The sequence below is a fragment of the Lactuca saligna genome, chromosome 1 (genome assembly GCF_052625555.1).
Source record: "Lactuca saligna cultivar CGN05327 chromosome 1, ASM5262555v1, whole genome shotgun sequence".
NCBI lineage: Eukaryota > Viridiplantae > Streptophyta > Magnoliopsida > Asterales > Asteraceae > Lactuca > Lactuca saligna.
The window spans coordinates 12656358-12678764 of NC_136417.1; the positions used below are offsets into that span (position 1 = coordinate 12656358).

The 22407-nt window shown below is 35.7% G+C and overlaps 1 protein-coding gene and 1 pseudogene across 1 annotated transcript; one reads left to right on the plus strand and one right to left on the minus strand.

Annotated features, from left to right (window-relative positions):
* Nucleotides 1-16216: 16216 nt before the first annotated feature.
* On the plus strand, nt 16217-17288 carry LOC145009396 (protein MIZU-KUSSEI 1 pseudogene; annotated as a pseudogene).
* A 932-nt stretch (nt 17289-18220) lies between these two features.
* LOC145002711 (uncharacterized) lies at nt 18221-18904 on the minus strand. Its single transcript, XM_078961929.1, has one exon. The coding sequence runs from the start codon at nt 18902-18904 to the stop codon at nt 18221-18223; it is 684 nt and encodes a 227-aa protein (XP_078818055.1).
* Nucleotides 18905-22407: the final 3503 nt, after the last annotated feature.

Here is a 22407-nt window from a genome sequence, read left to right on the forward strand (position 1 = left end):
TAAGAATCTATTCCAGCAGAATGAGAATGTATTTTAGTAGAATACACTCTCGTTTTTCATATTTCATAAAACTGTACTGTATTTTAAGTTAGTGAACCCTGAAACAAAATATGAAGTCATATATAAAAACTTAGATGTAAATTCATTCCGAAAAAATCTTATTAATAACATTAATAACAGATTTAATTAGTTTCCATAAAAAGAGAATCATAATTATGGATATCATTTAATATACATATAATTATGGAAATAATTTAATATCTATATTTATTTAATTACTAAATTCTTATTGGTGTATTTTAGCACACAATAAATGTAAAAAACAAATTAACCAAGTCTTATATATATATATATATATATATATATATATATATATATATATATATATATATATATATATATATATATATATATATGGGGATAAGGAATATACATTACAGCCCCACCTAAGCTTGCGTAGTACTAAACCTCTAAAATATGTCGTTTTAACATGTTAAATATGTCCGGTTTGGTATCACTTGGAAAATATAACATCCTCCATAACGTTTCTTTCTTTCATTATTGTTTTACCATCTTTGTTTTCTTTCCTCAATTATCGTTTATTATTTCACCCAAGTGAACATTACTAAACCCTAAACCTAAACCCTAAACCCAAAATTTAAACCCTAAAACCTAACCCTAAACCCTAAACCCTAAATCTAATCCCTAAACCCTAAACCTTAAACCGTAAACCCTAAACTTAAACCCTAAACTCTAATCTAAACCCTAAACTCTAAACCCTAAACCCTAAACCCTATTGTGTCGATCTTGAATTTACATCTTGAAGTATTAACCGTGAATCCATTAACCGTGATCTTTATATAGTAAAAGAATGTATTTTCAAGAGGTTTTCTACCTAAGCTTAGGTGGGGCTGTAATCTATATTCCCTTTTCCCTATATATATATATATATATATATATATATATATATATATATATATATATATATATATATATATATATATATATATATATATATATATATATATTGAGAGAGAGAGAGAGAAAGAGAGGTGATGTTCAATAGATAATCATAATTAACAAGAAACCAATTATGAGCGTCGGAAATAATAATGATCAATGACCAAAGAAATAGATATACATTTGTACATTGATATCATACACATTATATTATACCAAAAAATCCACCTCCTTACCAAAAAACGAACCACTTTTTTTCATTTATACCAAAAAATTCATCTCCTTACCAAAAAACTAACAACTTTTTTTCGTTTAAAATTTTTTAGGTCACACTTTTTATCGAAAAAAAAACCCTGAATATAACGTTATTCACGATTTTTCGTCATATTTCCATACAGATCCATGTTGATATATAAAAAACAATCTTTTTTTTTCGAAAAAAATTCACTTCATTTCGTTATTTTTTTTTTCAATATTTAAGTTTATTTTTATTTTAGAAAAACAATTATACCAAAAATATTAATTTTTTATACTCTATTAATAAACATCATCACCGATTAATAAACTAAAAAAAAAACTCGATCAGTTGAGATTCACAGCGTGAATCTAAACTGTAAATATTTCAATTGTAACATTCACAATATGAAAAAACTCGATCAATTCATATTCACACTGTTCACCAAAAAACTCATCACTTTTTTTTCGTTAAAAATTTTTTCGTCACATTTTTAATCGGAAAAAAAAACTGAATATAACGTTCTTCACGATTTTTCGTCATCTTTCTATAAAATCCATGTTAAAATATAAAAAACAAACTTTTTTTTTTTGAAAAAAGCCCACTTTATTTTGTTATTTTTTTCAATATTTAAGTTTATTTTTATTTAATAAAAACTAATTATACCAAAAATATTAATTTTTTGTGCCCTATTAATAAGCATCAATACCCTTAAAAAAATCGATCAGTTCAGATTCACACTATGAATCTAAAGTGTAAATATTTCAATTGTAACATTCATAATGTGAAAAAAATCGATCAGTTCATATTTACATTGTAAGTCTAAACTGTAAATATTTTAATTTATAACATTCACAATGTGAATTTGATTTACTATTTCAAGTCTTTGATCATTCAATATGAATCGAAATATATTTCATGTGGTTTTATAATATTTTAAACGTTTTCATTACTCATAAATTAGTTTTGTAAAATCAACAAATGGATTTATTCACATTGTGAACCTGATTTACTATTATTCACACTGTGAATCTGAACATGTTCACAATGTGAATCTTGTGAATCTGAACATGTTCACAATGTGAATCTGAACAGGTTCACAATATGAATTAGAACTGAAATTTTGATTTTTTTTTTTAAATATCAATATGGATCTATGTTTAAAGAGTCCCAAAAAATATGAATTGTGATATATTTATTAATTTTTTTCTACAAACAAATAGACCTTAATTTTTCAACAACAAAAAAAAAATGAAGTGAGTTTTTGAAAAAAAAATAGTTCATTTTTATATATAAATATGGATCTTTATAAAAAGATGACGAAAAATTGCGAACAATTTTATATTCGGGCTTTTTATTTCGATAAAAAAAACATGGCCTAAAAAAATTAAACTAAAAAAGGGAAGTGAGTTTTGTTATAATCCGTTGTATGTGCGTCCATTGTAAAATTTTACAACCCATCCTTTTGTCGTTGCCGATTTCCATCTCTCTGCTGGTTAATCCTTAAAATCGAAGCATCAACCTCTCTTCATCCCTACTGAATCGATGGCCGAGAGGGTAATTCCTGATTTCTCACCAAAAGAGTCCCAAATGAAGGTCTGATTGTTTCTCAACCTTTACTTTTTGTGAAATTACAGATGCAACGTCTTTCAAACATGATTGCTTCTGACCCGGTGTGTGTGTGTGTGGGGGGGGGGGGGGGGTGGGGGGTGGGGGGTGGGGGGGGTGTTCGTATATATGTTCAATTCTTTCTTTGTCTTTCAGAATTCCACACTATAATTGTAACATCCCAAATCCCGAGGTACCAATCTAATTATGTTATTGTTTTGCTAAATGATTTTTATATTGAGAAGTGAGGATTTTTGGCATATGCAGGGAGTACTAGCCATGTATGTCGGACGTAAGCCTTAGCAAGGATAAGGGTGGAGGCGACATATGCTTGGCGTACGACTAGGTACATCGGGCGTATGCATGCGAGTGGAAAAACCCTAAATTGAGTTGTGACCGCTATTTAAACACTTTATGCCTCCTTTGTACATTTCTTAGATAACCTTCCTACCCTATAAACCCTAGATATCCAACCCTAGCCTTGAGAGTGAGGACTTTGGAGTTTTTTTTAGTGATTTTGTGCATTCTTGTTGAGGAAGAAGGTCCTTTAAGAAGGTGGTGTTGTTTGCAAGCTTGTAGATCCTGAAACTCCTTCATCTTGTGCATCTTTTGAAGGTATAAAGTCCATACCTTGCTGATGTTCCTTCTAGATTTATTTAGATGGTATTTATGAGCTTTTTGTCCCAATGCTTGGACCTTTTTGAGTATGATGGTACTCCAGAGCATATTGTTTGCCCTTTTAGATGTATTAGAGTGCTTAGATTCATAAAAATAGTTGTTTGGTCGTTTCCCTTGGGCCCATGCATGAGTTATGTGGCTTAGAGTGTTGTAGAGGTTAGATTTTTGTGTATTGACCCCAATCTAGCCATGCAAAGGCCTCAAGTCGGTTAATTTATGGGTTAAGACATTCTATAATGGTCATATCTGAAGTTGGGATAAGTGTCTTAAAGGATTAACACATAAAAGTTGTTGATTACGGACCAGGCAGAGTATACCGGGCGTAATTCTAGCTACGCCCCGCGTAGTGTAACGTATGGTTCCTGGTACACATTTAATTTAATTAATTGATTATTTTGAAAGAAGGACTCGACGAGTTGGTGGCCCTAACTCGTCAAGTAGAGGGAAAAGTATGTGCGGGGTTTGAGCTATCTACTCGGCGAGTCGAGATCCCCGACTCGACGAGTAGCTTGGCCAGGGTGAAACCCTAATTTTGGGGTTTTGTACCCTATTTAAGCATCTTAATCCCCACCCCTTGGCCTCATTTACAACCTCTTTGTCCTAAACCATAATCCACAAAATCCTAGAGCAGTTTGGAAGTGTGTGATCCATCCTTGAGTGGTTTGTGTGTTCTTGAAGCCTAGAAGAAGAAGTAGTAGAAGAAGAAGGAGCTTGAAGGTTCAAGGAGAAGGTTATCGATCCTGGGATTTCGTTCCATTCTCATCACTTTCTAGAAATCAAGCTCCTAACTTGTCATATAGTTCCTTAGATCTCCTTATGGTCACTTTTATGGGGTTTTTGTCCAAGAAGTATGATTTATGAGTCATGGATGTCCCAAGTTGATTATACTTTCAGATCTGGAGCCATTAAGGATTGTAAAGGCATAAATGTGCAAACTTTTTGCCATTGGAGTCCCATGTAAATCCTAAGGAAGTTGTTATGGCCTTTTAATCCCCAAAGGGCCATGCATGGAAGGAAAGTTTGAGGCTTTACGAGGTTGGTGGTGTCTAGGGCCTAGATCTTGGTTCTCCTACCTTGGGTAGGAGTAATAAGGATTTTGGACAAAGAATTATGTCTTAAGGAGCTAGGGTTTAAGCTAAACCCATTAAGAAAGATTGGGAGTGGGTAAAGTTGGAAACTTTACCCTTAAGAGGCCATTTCCAGTTTGTGAATGAAGTTTGGGACTTAGATATGAAGTGTAGTGGCTTAATCTGTTAAGATGGCCAAACAGATAGAGGGACTCGTCGAGTTAATAAGGGAACTCGATGAGTCGGGTCGTGTTGTCCTGTTCTAGTTTATGGTAGAACTCAATGATTCTATAGAGAGACTCGACAGGTTGATTCACCAAGTTGCGACTCTGAGCAGCTCGTTAGGACTCAACGAGTCGGAGGAACGACTCAGCGAGTTGAGTAGCAATTTAAGGATTTGTGATTTAAAAGAGCTCCACGAGTTGAAAGGTTGACTCGGGGAGTTGGTCAACTCAGAATGTTGACTTTGACCAGAGCATTGACTTTGACTAGGGGTAAAATGGTCATTTTACCCTTAGATGGATTTCCAGTTTTCTGACTAAGTATTATTGTATAGGGTTAGTCGGAGAGTTGTAGGAGCAGCCAAAAGAGATTCCTCACACATGAGTTCAACATCCAGTTTAAGAGGTGAGTTTTCCTTCAGTAGGAACGGGTCAAAGGCACCAATGCCAGCCCGTCTATGTATGTTAGCATATGCCGTACTTCGATCCGATTCTCGAGCTAGCCCGATGTAGAGTATTTGTTCCAGACTTCGGTCTGATGTTGGGCCGGTCCCGAGAAGTATTTATGTATGTTTGATGTATTTGTGATTCATGCATGTTATGTGTTATGGGCTTCAGTCCGATGTATGTTATGTGTTTATGATATATGATATGCATTGTGTATGTCGGGGTGAGGCTTGATGCCAAACGTGGTCTGATGCCAGGGTGAGCCCGATGTCGGGTAAGCCGATGTCGTGTTCATCCCAATACAGTTGGGCAGAGTCCCAAAGTTATGTTATATGTTATGTGTACGGTATGTGGTAGTTTGGCAGAGCTCACTAAGCTTCATGCTTACAGTTTTAGTTTTGGTTTCAGGTACTTCTGCTAGAAAAGGTAAGGGCTCGGGATGATCTGTGACATCCCCATTTTCACAGCCAGAAAAGACCAATTTTGTTTATGCTTTATAAAAATCAGAGTACCTCTTTTAATAAAAATGTTGCGGAATTTGTTTCCAGTAAAACATGATAAATACGTTATCAAAACATTTCCGAAGAAAAGTATTTTTATTCATTTTAAAACATTTGGGATGTCATCTTCAATACAGAAACATAAGCATAAACAGAACTTACATTCATTATCACTAGTGATTTATATCTCCTAAATCTCTTAGTGTAATGTGACTTCATATCAACACATGTGATATAAATAAATTGAGTGGGTAAGGTTGGGAAACCTGGTGAGTACATAGGGTTTTCAACTCACAATAAATAAGTTTATTAACTTTATGAAACCAAACAAACCCAATTACCCATTCTCGTTATCCTCACTTTATGTCCCTAAAACATCTAACACAAGGGACCTAGTCTAAGGGACTTTCATCGGTGTGACAACACATGCTTCGGGGGTTCCTCAACAATTCATGTCAAATAAGGCAACCATGTGGGGGATGGAGTACTGCTGGTGAGCACACAGTTCAAATAAACACGCAGTTCAAATAAACACATACAGGTTGCGAGCCTGCTAACATTCCACTAGACTGTCTAGAATAGTCCATGGTCGTCATCTATACTCCACTAGATGAATGTATCATCAATAACATCTATAACGAGGCCTCTCATTATTTTACTTGGTCACACATAAACTATTACATCCATCAATGTTTTACCCAACACATTTTGTAGATATAAAATACATATACAGTTTAAATCATTTAAAACATGTATAAAATCATTCATCTAGCACAGATAGCAAGTATACAGATAATATGCACACACAACGCATAATTTATATAAAATACTTCATATCTATGTGTAAGATGAAAGTAACTATGCACTCACTTGAAAAGGTGGTGATTCCAAACTCAGACAGCACTTCGCTTCTTAAAAATAATTTCCTTCGAGGAAAAAACCTAGTATTATTACCACTAGAGTTTAGTATATTATTCGCCGAGACTAATTAATAGTCTAGCTATTATTACTATTATATAAGCGTTAAACAATACTTATATAACTCATAATAATAGCCCAAGTACTTATTATAAGTTCCTATAACGTTACTATAATGAAATAAAAGCTATATTAAAAATAGCGTAGGCGTAACTCACTTACAGCGGGTTTTATAGAAAACCGGACTTTTCTTGGAGCAACGTTCCCGAACCGAAAAGTGCTTCTTCTCGGAGCCGTCGAGCACTCCGGGGCTTCCGTCTCGTGCTAGGGAGGTTCTAGAGAGAGGTTCTAGAGAGAGAGTAAAGAAAAGAAAGAATGAGAAATGTGTGAAGAAAATGAGGGTGGGAGAGGTTCTATTTATAGGGTGAAAAATGGATGAACTTGGTGCCACATGTCACCATCTAGTGGCAAGACTTGGGGAGAAAGCCATGGCCAAGATTGTGCCACATCACCCATTTTCGCACAGCACACTTCCAACTTCTAAAATCCGTAATTTTCACATACAACCTCCGTTTTTGATATTCTTTATATCCACACATAGGTAAAAATAAGATCTACAACTTTCGTTTTGAGCCCGTCTGCTAATTCTCGACCGATCTTAAATTTAACAGTACGAGGAGATTATACTGCTAAATGTCCGCGTAAAACTCATAACTTCTACATACGGACTCTGTTTTCGCCTGTCTTTTTACTGTTAAGTTCCTATTAATGATATCTTCAATTCTCATTTAGGTTGCTTAGGCCGAAAACCTGTCGATATAAAATTCGAGTTTCGGATTGTGCACTGTTAAGCCAAATCTTAGAAAATTCATAACTTCCTCATACGAAGTCAGATTTGGGCGTTCTTTTTTTGTATGTTTTCGGTTTAACATATACTACAACTTTTGTTTAGATTTCTAAGGCTAAAATTTCCTCCATCGTAAATTCACTATTTACGTCTCCCGGTGTCGTGTCGGTTTTGCCATAAAACTTCGACGGACAATAACTTATTCGTTATAACTCAGATTTCAATGTTCTTTATATGTACGAAACCCTTGAGACGTATTCTACAACTTGGTTAAGATTATTGATTCTAAATAATATTTTGTCAAAAATTCGTTTTCGACCCCTATTATCTCTAAATTGACTAGCCTGGATCTACGGACGTTACTTGATCGCATTACACACACTACAAATTTATAGCCTGAGATATTTCACTATGATATTTTGATATTTTTACAGTTGATGTGATGTTTTTGGAGATATATGCTTTATGATGTTTACATGACGATGTTATTTATGATTTTATTTAATGAATTAAAAATGAAAATTTTGGACCGTATTTTTGGGGATGTATCACGTAGCTACGCCTGTTCCTGATGATTGCTGACTCGAGTTGTACGCCCCACTTAGGAAGGTGTACGCCCCGTGTACGAATGAGAATGTGAACTTGTTGACTTTTGACCTTGGTCAAAAGATTTAGGGTTTTAGACTATGGAAGGGCAAAATGGTCTTTTTGCCCTTCAAGGGTGTAGTTGGGGGATTGGGCATATGATTCAGGTTATAACCTTAATTTAATTGGGTTATTTATTGTGTTTATTAGGTGGAGTCTAGTTTCGGCAATTCGGGTGAGATTTATATGTCATTAATGTAAGGTGAGTCTCCTCACTTATTCTTACCCGTGTGGTAGAATTGTTGTATATATGATAACCAGTCGGGTCTAACTGTTATTATTGTGTTATGATGTTTATGTGTGACTGAGACTTCGGGTAGTCTCTAGAGTTGCTGATAACCCACATGGTGTGTTGTTTGCCCACTGAGACTTCGTGTAGTCTCCAGGGTTGTTGATAACTCATAGTTTTTTATGTGTTGTACCGTATGAGATATCTTAGGGAACTCACTAAGCTCGGTGGTTACATTGGTTGATATATGTGTTTCAGGTAAAACTGAGGATCACGGAAAAGCAAAGGTATAACTGTACACACTCGGTAGGAGATTATTTTACTGAGGATTTTGTGGCACTCTGATATTTGTGATGATGATTTGTAATTGATAGTTGTGATTTTATGATGGTTGGGTTTGTGAACAATATTTTGGGTAATTTAAAAATGAAAATTGTGGTTTGAAATTTGAGGTGTTACAGTTTGGTATCAGAGCCTTGGTTTAGGGGATTTGGATGAACTCTAGGGGAATTCCAAACTCAAACTAAGAATCTGAAGATTTTAATAAAAACTTTTCAAAGAAACAAAGAATTTTACAGGAGAAAACCCAGTGAACCAGCGTGTAAAATCAGCTAGAGCTCGAGTGGTGGTTTCCTAAAATATGTCGAATCATATTATGAGTAGTGTAGAGCAGATATCTTATGAGCTGATAGAACTACATGCTAGTGATAGGCTAAGGATCCTGCAGGAAAGGTGTGACAGGGTTGCCTAATTTGTGATGCCTTTAGCCTAGGAGTTAGTTCTTATGATATTGAATCTGCCATTGTTATTCGCTTGGTGTATGCTGCATAATTATACATAGTTACGTTTTATAGTCTTAGAATGCCTAATTTAGCCTTTCTTCATGTTCCTTGTTTGGTTGTGGATTTGAGGTAGAACCATTTATTCGAATGTCTATCGAGTCTCCTATTGTGTATGATTGACATACACAAAGCAAATGGCGAGGATAGTGGAGATCTTGTGAGGGAGAGTAGTGCTGGTGAGCAGTCTAGAATGAGTACCTATATGCTTAATGTTGGATTAGTGTCTAAGTCCGTAACTATATTTGGTATGTAATTGACACGGTTGTGCAAGGTCCTTTTGGGTTGCCTTCACCAAAGCAACTTAATAGGATGATTTATGAAGAAAGAGGATTAATTATGATTCATTAATATATTATATAAATAATATATTAAAGGAGAAATCATATTATCTAATTAATATTAGTCAAGAATTAGTTAAGAATTAGTTTTGTGACTAAAAGACATTAATTAAACTTAGGGGATTGGAATTGTAATGATAAGATAATTACAATTGGGCTATGGATCACCTTGGAACATAGGTTGGACAAATTCTATGGGAATCCCATAAAGAATTTGTCCAAGGGCTATTCTAAAGGGAGTCCATGGGCCGCTTAGGGCCTAAGCAATCAAATTACGCTTTCGTAGTTGATAACCCTAATTTCCTCACTGTATAAGGGCCCCTATATCCCCAAAAATGTGTGGAACTCTTTTGGAAGAACCCTAGGATGATTTTGGTGCTTCTCTTCTTTCTCTTTAGTCATCCTCTTGCTTGTGGTATTTGTAAGCCATTAGAGGAGTGACACTTGTGACTCTAAGCTCCAAAGACAAGAAGATTCAAGCCATTCTACAAGAGGTAATCATCTAGATATGCTATTATGTGATAATTTCGAAATGCATATGCTAGATTAGGGTTCTTGAGTCTTGTATGAATTGCATGTACAATAGAGAAACCTAGATCCAACCATTAGGGTTTGTATGAGCACATAGGATGTTCTTTTATATAAAACCCATCAATGGTATTAGAGATTTAATTGGTTTCTATTGTATGTGATGCAATGCTTGTTTATCTGTTGAAAACCAAGTTTCTGGCCTCTGTCCGACCCAACTCGGCGAATCAATATCTGGACTCGGTGAGTCAGCCCAACTCGGCGAGTCCAGGTTGTGACTCGGTGAGTCCAGGAGTCAAACAGAGGATATTTCGGGATTTATTGCTGTTTTGCTGAAAGATAATTGCTAAAATCATTTTCTTATGATAAAATCCAAATTTTATTGTATCTATGTGATTATCTTTACCAAAACAAAAGATAATTTCAAATTGTTTGAATAATAATTTCCTTATATGATAAAAGTTGATTATTTAAATTATTTGGTAAATTATCTTGTAAATAATCTTGATTAGGTCTAATTTAGGTAATCTTTAAATTAATTGTTTAATTTAAAATTATTTTATATTTGATCCTGTGTGTTTTGAAACATTTCAAAACTTGCCCTCAAGTTTTGGAATTTAAAATTTTGATTAAAAGGTTTAATTTTTAAATATTTAAAATCTAAGCCCTAATGATTTGAAATGTTTCAAAACTTTCCTTCAAGTTTTGGAATTTAAATTTTAATTAAAAGTTTAATTTTAAAATGTTAAATTCTAAAACCCTAATTTTTGAAAAAGTTTAAATTGCATCCTTATGGTTTTATTAAATTAATTAAGTGCATAATTAATAGAGAGTTAATAAATCCATAATGATATGGTTTACATTTAATTAAAAGTGCAATTTGTTAAATTAGATGACATAGTATTTTAAAAGTGTAAAATACACCCTTATACTATATATAACATTAAAAGTCTAATATTATATATGTATAACTTAAACTGCTGGTCTTACCGTTAGTAGGTTTCATTTACGAAGTCGATCTATAAGGGGGTATAAGGTTATGGCCTATAAAATGGTCGTTTAATGGGTGTCCATTCTCACCCACCGCTTCCTTGATTGGTGGAGGGTCATTAGCGGAACGGGTAGGACAGGGCAAACCCTCTCTTCATTAAAAGTATGATGAATTATAAAGTAACTAAATTTTTTTACAAAAATTCTCAATCTTAGTTACTTTAGGCAAAAGTTAATTTGATGCAATTCCATGAAATTACACTTTGTACTCTTACGAAGACGTCAGTGGAGCGTGTGTGGTTAACCGATACATTAAATGGGTTCTAAGCAAAGGTGGACAAGGGTGACTCGATGTTTGTCATAGTTTGCTGGAGCGTGTGTGGTTAACCGACACATCGAATAGGAGACTGTAACATTGGGGGCACCATGTATGTTTGCATGGTTATTCACACCCTGTTTTGTGATCCTCGGCATCCCAGTCACAAATCGAGATTTAAACATGCCATTGAAAATTTCAATTAATCTAAAAGGATCTAGGAGTTTTCAATACATTTAACACTTAATCTCTTTTTCGTTTTTCATGGTGGAAAATTAGTGAATCGTCATTCACTTACCTTCAAATGTTCTACAATTTGGGTTACGACATCCCTCTCCCAAGCTGTAGAGTATTGTGTTGGGTCCTAGCCTTAATATCTCATTTTGGTGTTTTATTAAGGACTCAATCAATCAACTAACTTGAATTTTCTCCCATTTTGTAGATGTCAAAGTATGACAACTATGGTATTCCCAAATCCCGTGGAACTAGCTTTCCACATGAAGATGATATTCCACGATTCGATCGAGGAACACAAGATCATGATTCAGTTCCTCTACCTCCTCCTATTGTTCTCCCTAACCCACAAGTTCAAAGGCTTAAAAAGGTCAAGCTCACTCAAGCCCTGTTGGCGATGAAACATGAAGATGGAAAGTTAGTGTGTGCAGACGTCTTAGAGATGAAGTCACACATTGATAGGTTAAGAATGTTGGGAGTCGTTGTTTGTGAGGATCTGGCTCTTGACTGGGTTCTTCAGTTGCTTCCTAACTCATATAGTGAGTTCGTAAGAGAGTACTATATGATAGACCACGACGTGACCCTCATCAATCTCACCTATTTTCTTATTGCTGCTTAATCAGCAATGATTTGGCGCACTGGAGAAGCAAAGTTGATTGGTGGATCTGCCTTCCAAACCTCTATGGACATAGGCAATGGCAACGAAAGGCATGACATGGTCGAAAAGTTTGATCATAAGAGAAAGGCAAAGTCTGCAGTAGTTCTGTGTGCTGTTCCAAGAGAGTCAATTTCATTTTATTGCCAAGAGAAGGGGCATTGGAGACGAAGCTTCCCAGTCTACCTGAGAGATCTAAGATATGGGAGAGTTAAGAAATATGGCTCTACTTCAGGTAAAATCCACTATTTAACTCTGCTAAGTTCCTATTCATTGATTCTTAATGCATGATGTGATAAGATTACATTTGGATGTTTTTTACAGGATCAGAGAGGAGAGAGGAAGTTTGATGGAAGAGCAAGATGAGTCTGATCACAAAGAAATGGATCACTATCGCATGGATTCGAAGATCAGATTTTGAGCTTAGAAATTTATGATAGATTTGTTAGGAATATTTGATTACATAGTTTTTTCCAGTTGATTTTGCATTGTAAGGACGTGTATTCCACTGGTTCTATAAATAAAATAGGTTTGTCTTATTTATATATATCCTTGAAATTAAATCGTTGTGAAAAATTATTGTTTGTGTTTTTCTATAAATGGATGTGATACTTAGTTATGCTAATTATGGAAGTGTCAAATATTCTAAGTATGGAAAGATTCCCATCGCCCAAGTTTCAATTGGACAAAAACTTGGAATCATACAACTTGTATTGTGTGATGTATGTAAATCTTGGTACTTAGGAAATTAAAACTAATTCATTGATCACACAAGTATGTGAGTCAAGTGAAAGACTAAAGGACTAGAACACAATGTTGTGCACTAGTCAAGTCCACCACAAATAACAATAAGAATATTTGTCATAATTTACTGAAAGTATAGTAAATGTGGTTATACTTACAAGATTAAGTGTAATTTTGAATCATTGAAAAGTTTCAAGGAATGACAGAACGAATAAGAAGAATAAATTAGGCAGAAAGATAAAAGTTTCTCAAATCTAAGAAGAAGGGGAATCGGAAATTGTTGAAATGGTTAAATCAAAAGGATGAGTCATACTTCGTTCCAAAATCAAGTTTTAGAGTCATACTCCAAGATTGTGAATTGAGTGACACATCTTAAGAAGTTCTAACGCACTCATCAAATGTGAAGTAGAAAATTGTTTTTCTTACACTTGCGCGTTTGAAATTGGTAAATTGTGATGTATTGGATAAGACAAAGACCAACTAATACCTATTGTGTGTAGCATTTGTCTTGATATGAATCCGCACTAACTCTTGAATATTTGTTTGTCAAGAAATATTTTCTTGACAAGAGAATCTTATATGTTAAGAAGTCAGTGGGAGTCTAAATGATCTTGAAAAGTTTCAAGAACTGATCAAGAGTAAACCTATTATTAAACACTAGCACACGACTTGAGGTTAGACCTGGCAATTTGATACACGACACGATTAACACGACACGAACATGATACGAGTTTTCAATGTATGTGTTTTAGAAATTCGTGTTTTGTGTTTATTCGTGTCTGACACGTATTTTAAATTCGTGTTTCGTGTCTTACACGTGTCAAACACGAATTTACCTGTTTAGACACGTATAAGATATGATACAAATTCGTGTTGACACGTGACATGTACAAACACGTATACACACATACACACACACACACACACACACATATATATATATATATATATATATATAATTTAGTGTTAAATTTTATATTTATAAAATATTATGGACCAATTTTGTAATAGTCAATAATTAGATTATAGCCCTAGTTTAAAAAATCCATTAAAAACGTGTTTATTCATGTTTTCGTGTGACACGACTAAAAACGTGTCTATTCGTGTCATGTTACGTGTCACACAAAATTTTCACGTGTCGTGTTCGTGTTCGTGTTTGATACCCCAAACACATTTTATAATTCGTGTCGTGTTCGTCTTTAACAAATTCGTGTTGTGTAAATTCGTGTGTGACACGAATACACGACACGCAGAAACAGATTGCCAGATCTACTTGAGGTTTGTAACCTATCGTGTTGACATATTCTTGTTTCTGTGCCAATCCAGTTGAGTTGATTATGCATATGAGTTCTACGAGTTCTTAATAGACTGCATAAGGCAAGTACCTTGTTCAATGAAAGTACATTGACCGGTATAGGTAAGCTGGTAAATAACTTGGAAGCAATGGTGGGACCCTTGATGGCAAGAAATCAAGAATTAACAAGTTCTGTCCATAAGAGTTTGAATTTGTCACAAACATTATCTTACGATTATGGTTATGCAAATTCACATGGATAGGAACACATACACCATAAAATCTAAGTGTCATAAGGTTTCTCTCCTTCATGAAAACGATTATGAAGAAACGCTTTCATTAAGAAAGATTTTAAGAAGATAGCAATTGTGTAGATTGCATTATCAAATTCGATTATGATTACGACGTCCCTCTTCATAGTTCGAATTGTGAGATTTGGCGATTAGTCTGAACATTTGGGACTTAGTAATATAAGTTCTGAATTAATTTAGATACACATGTGAGCTGTTTGAAGAAAGGTGTATGAGTTTGAGAAGCTTAGATAAAGGCTTATCGAAGCACATCCTATTGGAAATATGAACTTTGGAAGTCAATAAGTATTGGCTTCTAGAAGTCCAACTGTTTTCTGAATACGTGTTAAAGCTAGTGGGAGCATAAATGTTATGCTTGAATGGATATAATCATCATGTTAGTGGGAGCATGATTATTATTTTAAGTATTGCAAATTGACAATATTAATTATAGAAAAACAAAGTTTCACTTTGCAAAGTTGTAGGGGTTGAAAAGTTGTTTCTGCTATAATTACAGGAGAGAATGTTGTACTTCGTTTCCAATCTAAAAGATTAGATGGAGAAATTTTAATTGAATTTAGCCAAGGATATATTTATTATTTGCATTCTCAAAGTTCGATTATGATTACGACATCCCTGTTCATAGTTCGAATTTTGAGAACACAACAAATAGAAATATTATTGATATCTGTATTATACTAACATCATATTTTTATTTCTTACCAATTATAGCAATATCATTCAATTAGACAGATCTTTCAAAAAACAATGCTTTAACAGGAAAAAAAATTGAAAGTTCAATACTGCAATTTCATAACATACAAGAGTCCCTCCATGTAGCAAATTAGATCCTAAAAAATTAGAAAACCAAAACAATACAATGACCAAAGATCACATAAACCATGAGTTAGATGGATTGAGTCTCTTGGAAGTAACAAATTAACAATGATAGATCTGATATTTGAAAATTTATGTTTTGAATATATAAATTTTATGTAATTTATTGTTGATTTTAGGCAATCAATGGATGATCTTTTGATGCCATATCTGAAAGTTTTGGTAGATGTTTGATATTTTTTTTTATATAATTTTTTTCATCCAGTTTTTTATTTTTATAAATTTATGAGATTTGTTATGTTTTTAGTAAACTTTTTTTTTTTAACAATGGATTTGTACTTTGGAGTGTTGGGTTATAAAATTATTATCTAATGATATTGATGTAGCTACTACTGCTCATGTTGCGATCTTTTTTCTATTTTTATTTTTTTAGCTATTAAATAGTAAACATAATATTTAATATTTTATATAATTACTTAAACTATTCAATTTATATGTTAACATTCCACAAATCATCCATTATGAAACTCTCCGGTCCATATATATGTAGTTATTTTTATATAATAATAATAATACATAATATAATACAATTTACATCAAAGTTACTATTTTTTCACCAAAGGTTCAACAGAATGTCAGGCAGCAAAATATGAAAATTGGGATTTTTTTTTTAATAAAGTAATGTTATATCTAAAAAATAAATTGTATAAAAAAGCATAAAATAGTAAATTTAATGTAGTTTCCCCTCTAAAAATACCACCCTCAAATCCATAAAAGTGACAACAATTTCTCTTTCCCCTCTAAAAATACCACCCACAAATCCATAAAAGAGACAACAATCTCTCTTTCTCTCTCTCACACACATACACAGAGAGATACACACTGTTTAAGAAGTTGCCTTCTCCCCTTTTCTGGTTATTCTTTTCTCATTTCCATACTGCCATGGCAAAGACCTCTATGCACTTCCATTGGTCAAATAAGGTCAGCAATGAAGATCAAGAAACCCCAACACCCATCAATCCTTGCCATAAACCCAACGTCAACCAGGCCGAACCTCACAAACCATCACCATCACCACCACCTCCGCCACCCCTACCAAGAAAGAAACTCCAAGCTGTAACAGTTGCTAGATTCCGCTCAGTTCTTACCGCTATAAGGCAAAATAGAGCAAACCTTCAAAACACTCTTGGCCCTAAAGTCGTCGGAACCCTATTTGGATCCCGGCGAGGCCACGCCTACTTCGCATTCCAGAAAAACCCCACCGCCCAACCAGCTTTCTTGATCGAGCTTCAGACACCAATTAGTGGTCTTGTTAAAGAAATGGCATCTGGGCAAGTTCGAATCGCATTGGAATGTGATAAAGAAGAAGAGAAGACGAAAAAGGTGGGTAATTCAAGAAAGCTTTTGGAAGAGCCTGTTTGGAGGACTTATTGTAACGGGAAGAAGTGCGGGTTCGCCGTGAAAAGAGAGTGCGGAGAAAAAGAATGGAGAGTTCTTAAAGCGGTGGAGCCGATATCAATGGGGGCTGGGGTGTTGCCGGCGGAGAAAACAGTAGCCGGAGAAGATGAAGAAACCATGTACATGAGAGCGAAATTTGAGAGAGTTATGGGGTCAAGAGATTCAGAAGCTTTCTATATGATGAATCCTGATAGCAATGGTGCTCCTGAACTTAGTGTTTATTTGCTCAGAGTTTAAGAATTCAATGCAGAATTTGGAAACTAAATCTAAGTTTTAGTTCTTAATTTGTAGCATGAGAATATTTCTTTTTCTCTTTTTCTTTCTTCTTGTTATTAAAAATGGAAAAGGATGAGTTGCTTGTAATTTGTAGTTTTTGAGGGGAATGGGATACATATTATTAACCAAAATTTTTTATTTCGAATGATCTAAAATGTAAATCCTTCTTATGAATTTGGGTATGAGAATTTAAGTAAAAAATGGAAAAAAAAAAAGTTTGGTAAAGTATTTATTTATTTATTGTAAGAAATTACATGATTTGGGATTTATTGTATGAGTAACCATAATATTTGCACTTTTTAGCAATTACACTTCACTATATTTCTTTTTGTGAACATTTAGGGGAAGGTTTGAACGTGTTGAAATTTAGATTATTGATGTTTTAATTCAAAAACAAATAATTTTACACTGTTTGATAAATTATGATTATTAACGTGACAAACTAATTACATTTAGAGAAGGTAAAACTTTGATTCGATAAAAGGACTTTTAATATAAAATTTAAAGAGTATCTAAATGTCAATCTTTAACTTTAATTATGTATTATAATTATTTGTTTCTAATTTTATAAATAACACAATAATAAAATAATAATACTGATTCATTGTATTCAAACTACTTTTAGGAATAGATATGAAAATCGACTTTGGGGGCTATTTTTTATAACAAAATTGTGAAATTTATTAATGTTAAGTGCAACATGGCATGATGATTAAGTTCAATAATTAGTTTGATTCTTATTAGTATTTTCCAAACTCATGTGATTATTAAATATTTAAGATTCTTTTTCACTTGGAAAAAAACAAAACGAGAGAACAATGAATAAAATAAATGCCACCAACCCAAAGACCCAACTCGTTCTTTATGCATTTAGGATTTCTCGAAGATTATTTTCATGTGTATCCTTATGAGGAACTAAAAAAATATATTTTGTTTTCGAACGACAAGCTGGTATATAAATAAAAACTAGCTAGAGGCTAGAAGGTACAAAGTTTAGCAAGGAAAAAAGATAGGAAAATACAAGAAAAGGAAACAGAAAATGCAACTAAATAGCATGAGCTAACTACATATTAGCATAACATTCCCGAATAGGGTCGCAACACCAATCAAGCCACCTAAGGGATAGACCCTTTCTATTCCTCGCATTAATCCAGAACGCGGACATAGATTGTACCTCATAAGCCAGCACCGAGAGAGATTTAGCACCTGAGGAGTGAGCCTTCAAGTTCCGGAAGTTCCAAATTACCCAAAGGAATACTAACATGATACCTTCGTGAATGATTTCCAGCCTCTTGTGACCTTTCAGTACGCTCTTGCAGTTAAGGAGATCTTTAATCGCTTGGACATTTGGATCCATCAATCGCCACCATCCAGCTATTCTTTGCCAAAGGTCCTTTGCTGTCCCACATTCTATAAACAAATGATTATCAGTTTCTGGAGCCACACCACAGATTTTGCAACGGTTGGATTGCGTGATGCCAATTTTTGATAAGTTGACCATTGTTGGGAGTCTCCCATGGCTAATTCTCCAAGCTAGGATATTCAATTTCCCAGGGACTAATGGGTTCCACTGCCACTTCTCATCAGAACAAGGAAGGATGGTTGAGTCGATATAGTTCCTCAAAGATGAAACCGAATATGTCCCAGATGGGTCCAATTCCCAGCTCCACTTCAATGTTCCTGGAATGTTATCATTGTGAACCAGTTGGAAGTGACTTACAAATGAGATATCATCTTTTTCGAGCATTTTGGGGAGGCTAGCAATTACTCCCCAACACCCACTTTTCCTTCGGGCTACCGAGGGCCGGTTGAAACCACCTTCCGCTCCAAAAATTGACTTTATTACTTCGGCCCATATGTTGTTCGGCTTTGATTTGAACCGCCACCACCACTTTCCCAGCAATGCAATGTTTTGAGCTTTCAGGCTGCCAATACCTAGTCCGCCCTTTTCTTTAGAAGCACATGTTTTGTCCCATGCAACCCACGAAATCTTTCTTTTATCCAAACCACCCCCCCCCCCCCCCAAAAGAACCTCATTCTGATCTTCTCAAGCAATTTGATCACTTTAATTGGAGCTTTAAACATAGAGAAATAGAAAGATCCCAGGCTGCCCAAGACCGCCTTACACAGTGTTAAGCGACCCCCGAATGACAGAGTTGAAGCTTTCCAATTTGACAGCCTCGATTGGAATTTCGCTATCAGTGGGTTCCAGTGAACAGCTCTAGCCATGGAAGCACCAATTGGGAGGCCAAGGTATATAATCGGTATGGAGCCTATGGAGCAATTTAGGCATCGGGCCACCAACTCCAGTTCACATCCTTGAACACCAAAGCCATATAATTTACTTTTGGACATATTAATTTTGAGGCCGGAAGCCAATTCAAAGCAACGAAGAATGCGGATCAGGTTTTTTGCGTTTTCTGTCGACCAAGAACCTAGGAAGATAACATCATCTGCATACTGGAGGTGAGAAAGGCTTGGGCCCTGATTTGGCAATTCTATCCCTTCAAAGATTTCACTTTCTTTACCCTCTTCCATGGCAATATGCAGTCCCTCCGCCGCAATGATAAACAGGAAAGGCGACAACGGATCGCCTTGCCTAATTCCACGCTCCATAGAAAACTCTGTGGTGGTAGCTCCATTTATTAGAACTGAAATCCTAGCTGAAGTAAGGCACCCGAGAATCCATGATCGCCATTTGGAACCAAAGTTCATCTGTTCGAGAATCGAATCAAGGAATCCCCAGCTAAGGCTGTCGAAGGCCTTTTCAAAGTCGACCTTAAAGGCAAACGCCTTCTTTTTACACTTTTTTAGCCAAGAGATCGTTTCATTTAGAATGAGGGGGCCGTCGAGGATACATCGATCTTTGATGAAGGCCGTCTGGTTTGGACTCACAACCAGGTGAACGACTTTTTTTAACCTTTCTGCTAGAACCTTTGCTATAGTTTTATACAAACAGCCAATTAAGCTGATGGGCTGGAAATCACCAATGGTATTAGGATCCTGAATTTTGGGAACCAGGGTAATAAAAGAGGAATTGCATCCCTTATCAATGCTGCCTGATGCTTCGAAATATTTAACAGCGAAATAGAAATCGCTGCCAATAATGTCCCAATGTTTCTTAAGAAATGCAAAGGAGAAGCCGTCTGGGCCGGGGGCCTTATCTGATCCACATGCCCATATAGCCGATTTTATTTCGTCCAAGGAGAAAGGTTGTTCAAGGGACGAAGCCAATTGTGGAGATAATTTTTTAAACTTTGCACTGAAAAACTTTGGTCTCGACCTTATAGGCTCTGAGTAACTCTCCCGGAAATGATTGACTACTTCTTGTTTTATCATTGATGGATCGGTGATCCAAAAGCCGTTTACTTTGAGGCCATTTATTCTTTTTACCCTGTGATGCTTGTTTATAATTCCATGGAAGAACCCACTATTTTCATCCCCATCCAATGCCCATTTTACTCTAGATTTTTGTTTTAGATCCGCCGCTCTTGAGGATTCAAGCGTCATGATTTTTTGGTGGGCATTCTGTCTTTGTTGCAGCAGCACATTGTCAATTGGATACCGCTCTGCATGGAGATCAATGGTATTGATAATATTAGATAGTTCAGAAACCTCCTTTCTTCGCATCTCCAATAATTCCGTTCTCCACCTCTTGATGTGCTCCTTCATGTTTTTAAGCTTTCCTGCAGTGATGGATAAGGGGGAGATATGGAGTCGACTTCCGGGAGCAGATCGGGTAACCCAGCCTTGTTTTACTATATTTTCAAACCCATCATCAGCCATCCAAGAATTGAAGAAGCGGAAAGGGTAGGGACCGAAATCTAAGCAGCCCGAAGACAAGGTAATGATACAGTGATCCGAGTGAATCCTGGGTAGTGCTGTGACATTTAGGAGTGGCCACGTATCAAGGACGTTTGCAGTTACAAGTTATCTATCCAACTTACTGTGTTTGTTACCATCTCGGTTCGCATATGTAAAGCGGCGCCCACCCATTTTGATTTCAATTAGCCCTGTCAGGTGGATGAATTTATTAAAATGATACGCACTGTTGGGGCAAAAGTTGGAGCCGAGCCTTTCTTCAGGGAGTCTCACGACGTTAAAATCTCCAAAAACAAACCAATGACAATCTAAATCAGAGCTCACGATACTTTGTAGATTGTTCCAAAGTATCTTCTTCCTAACCGGTTCCTGGGGAGCATATACATTTACGAAGCAACATCTCTTTCTTAGTCGGAGCCAAACACCTTTTACAGCTAAGAAACCGTCACCCTTAATTGATTAAGATATATCAAAACTCAAAGGGTCCCATAAGGACGCAATTCCACCTGAGGCCCCATTGGGGTCGACCACATCACACAGAAAATTTGGGGATCCCCATAATTGTCTATCAAGGTTACCTTTGACTTTAAGGGATTTTGTTTCTTGAAGCCCCACCAAGAAGGAACGATTTTTGATTCTAGACTCCTTGACCCAGTTTCTTTTGACTTCACACCCAATTCCACATATGTTGTTGGAGAAGATATTCATTGGTCCAGGATCACCACTCCACGTTTTTTAATCAGGGGGTTGAGATGGTCTGCACAGTCTTTAACCCTGAAACCAACTCTCTCCCCCACTTCAATCATCTTTAGCACCTCCATAGATGTAGAGTCAGATTTCTCTTGGATCGGATAGGATGGAGTACCTGTATTATTATTATGGGGCCTCAGCGGTTCTTGGAGATTATCCTGGGAGTGACTTCCAACCGGGTTGATTGGCGTTGACGAAGAGGTTGGGGATAACTCTATAGGAGAGGATCTAAGATTTTGGGCCAATATGGAATTAGAATTACAGGGCACATTATTAAGGTCCAATAGCTTGGTGGGCCTGTAATGACCACTAGCAGAGATAACCCGATCCGAGTCCAATCTCATGTTGGAACAAGGGGACGGACTTCCATTTTGAATTACACGCGACGAATCGACACCCTTCTGACGACTGTTAAGATTCTCGATCTTATACTGCTCCTCGGGAACTGGGATCGTCTCACATGATTGCAACTTTTCACATTCCCCGACCAGACTCCGGTGAGAATATGCCGGGGACGATATCGGAGAATTCAGGTCCTCCTTCGATTGAACGGCATAGTCATCCTCACGGACTCCATCGTACCACCAGTTCCCATTGGGATACTAGAAATCGTTTGATGCCAGAACAGGGTTGAGCTTTAAAGACTCAAACACATCTTCCATAACATTGACCTCAAAA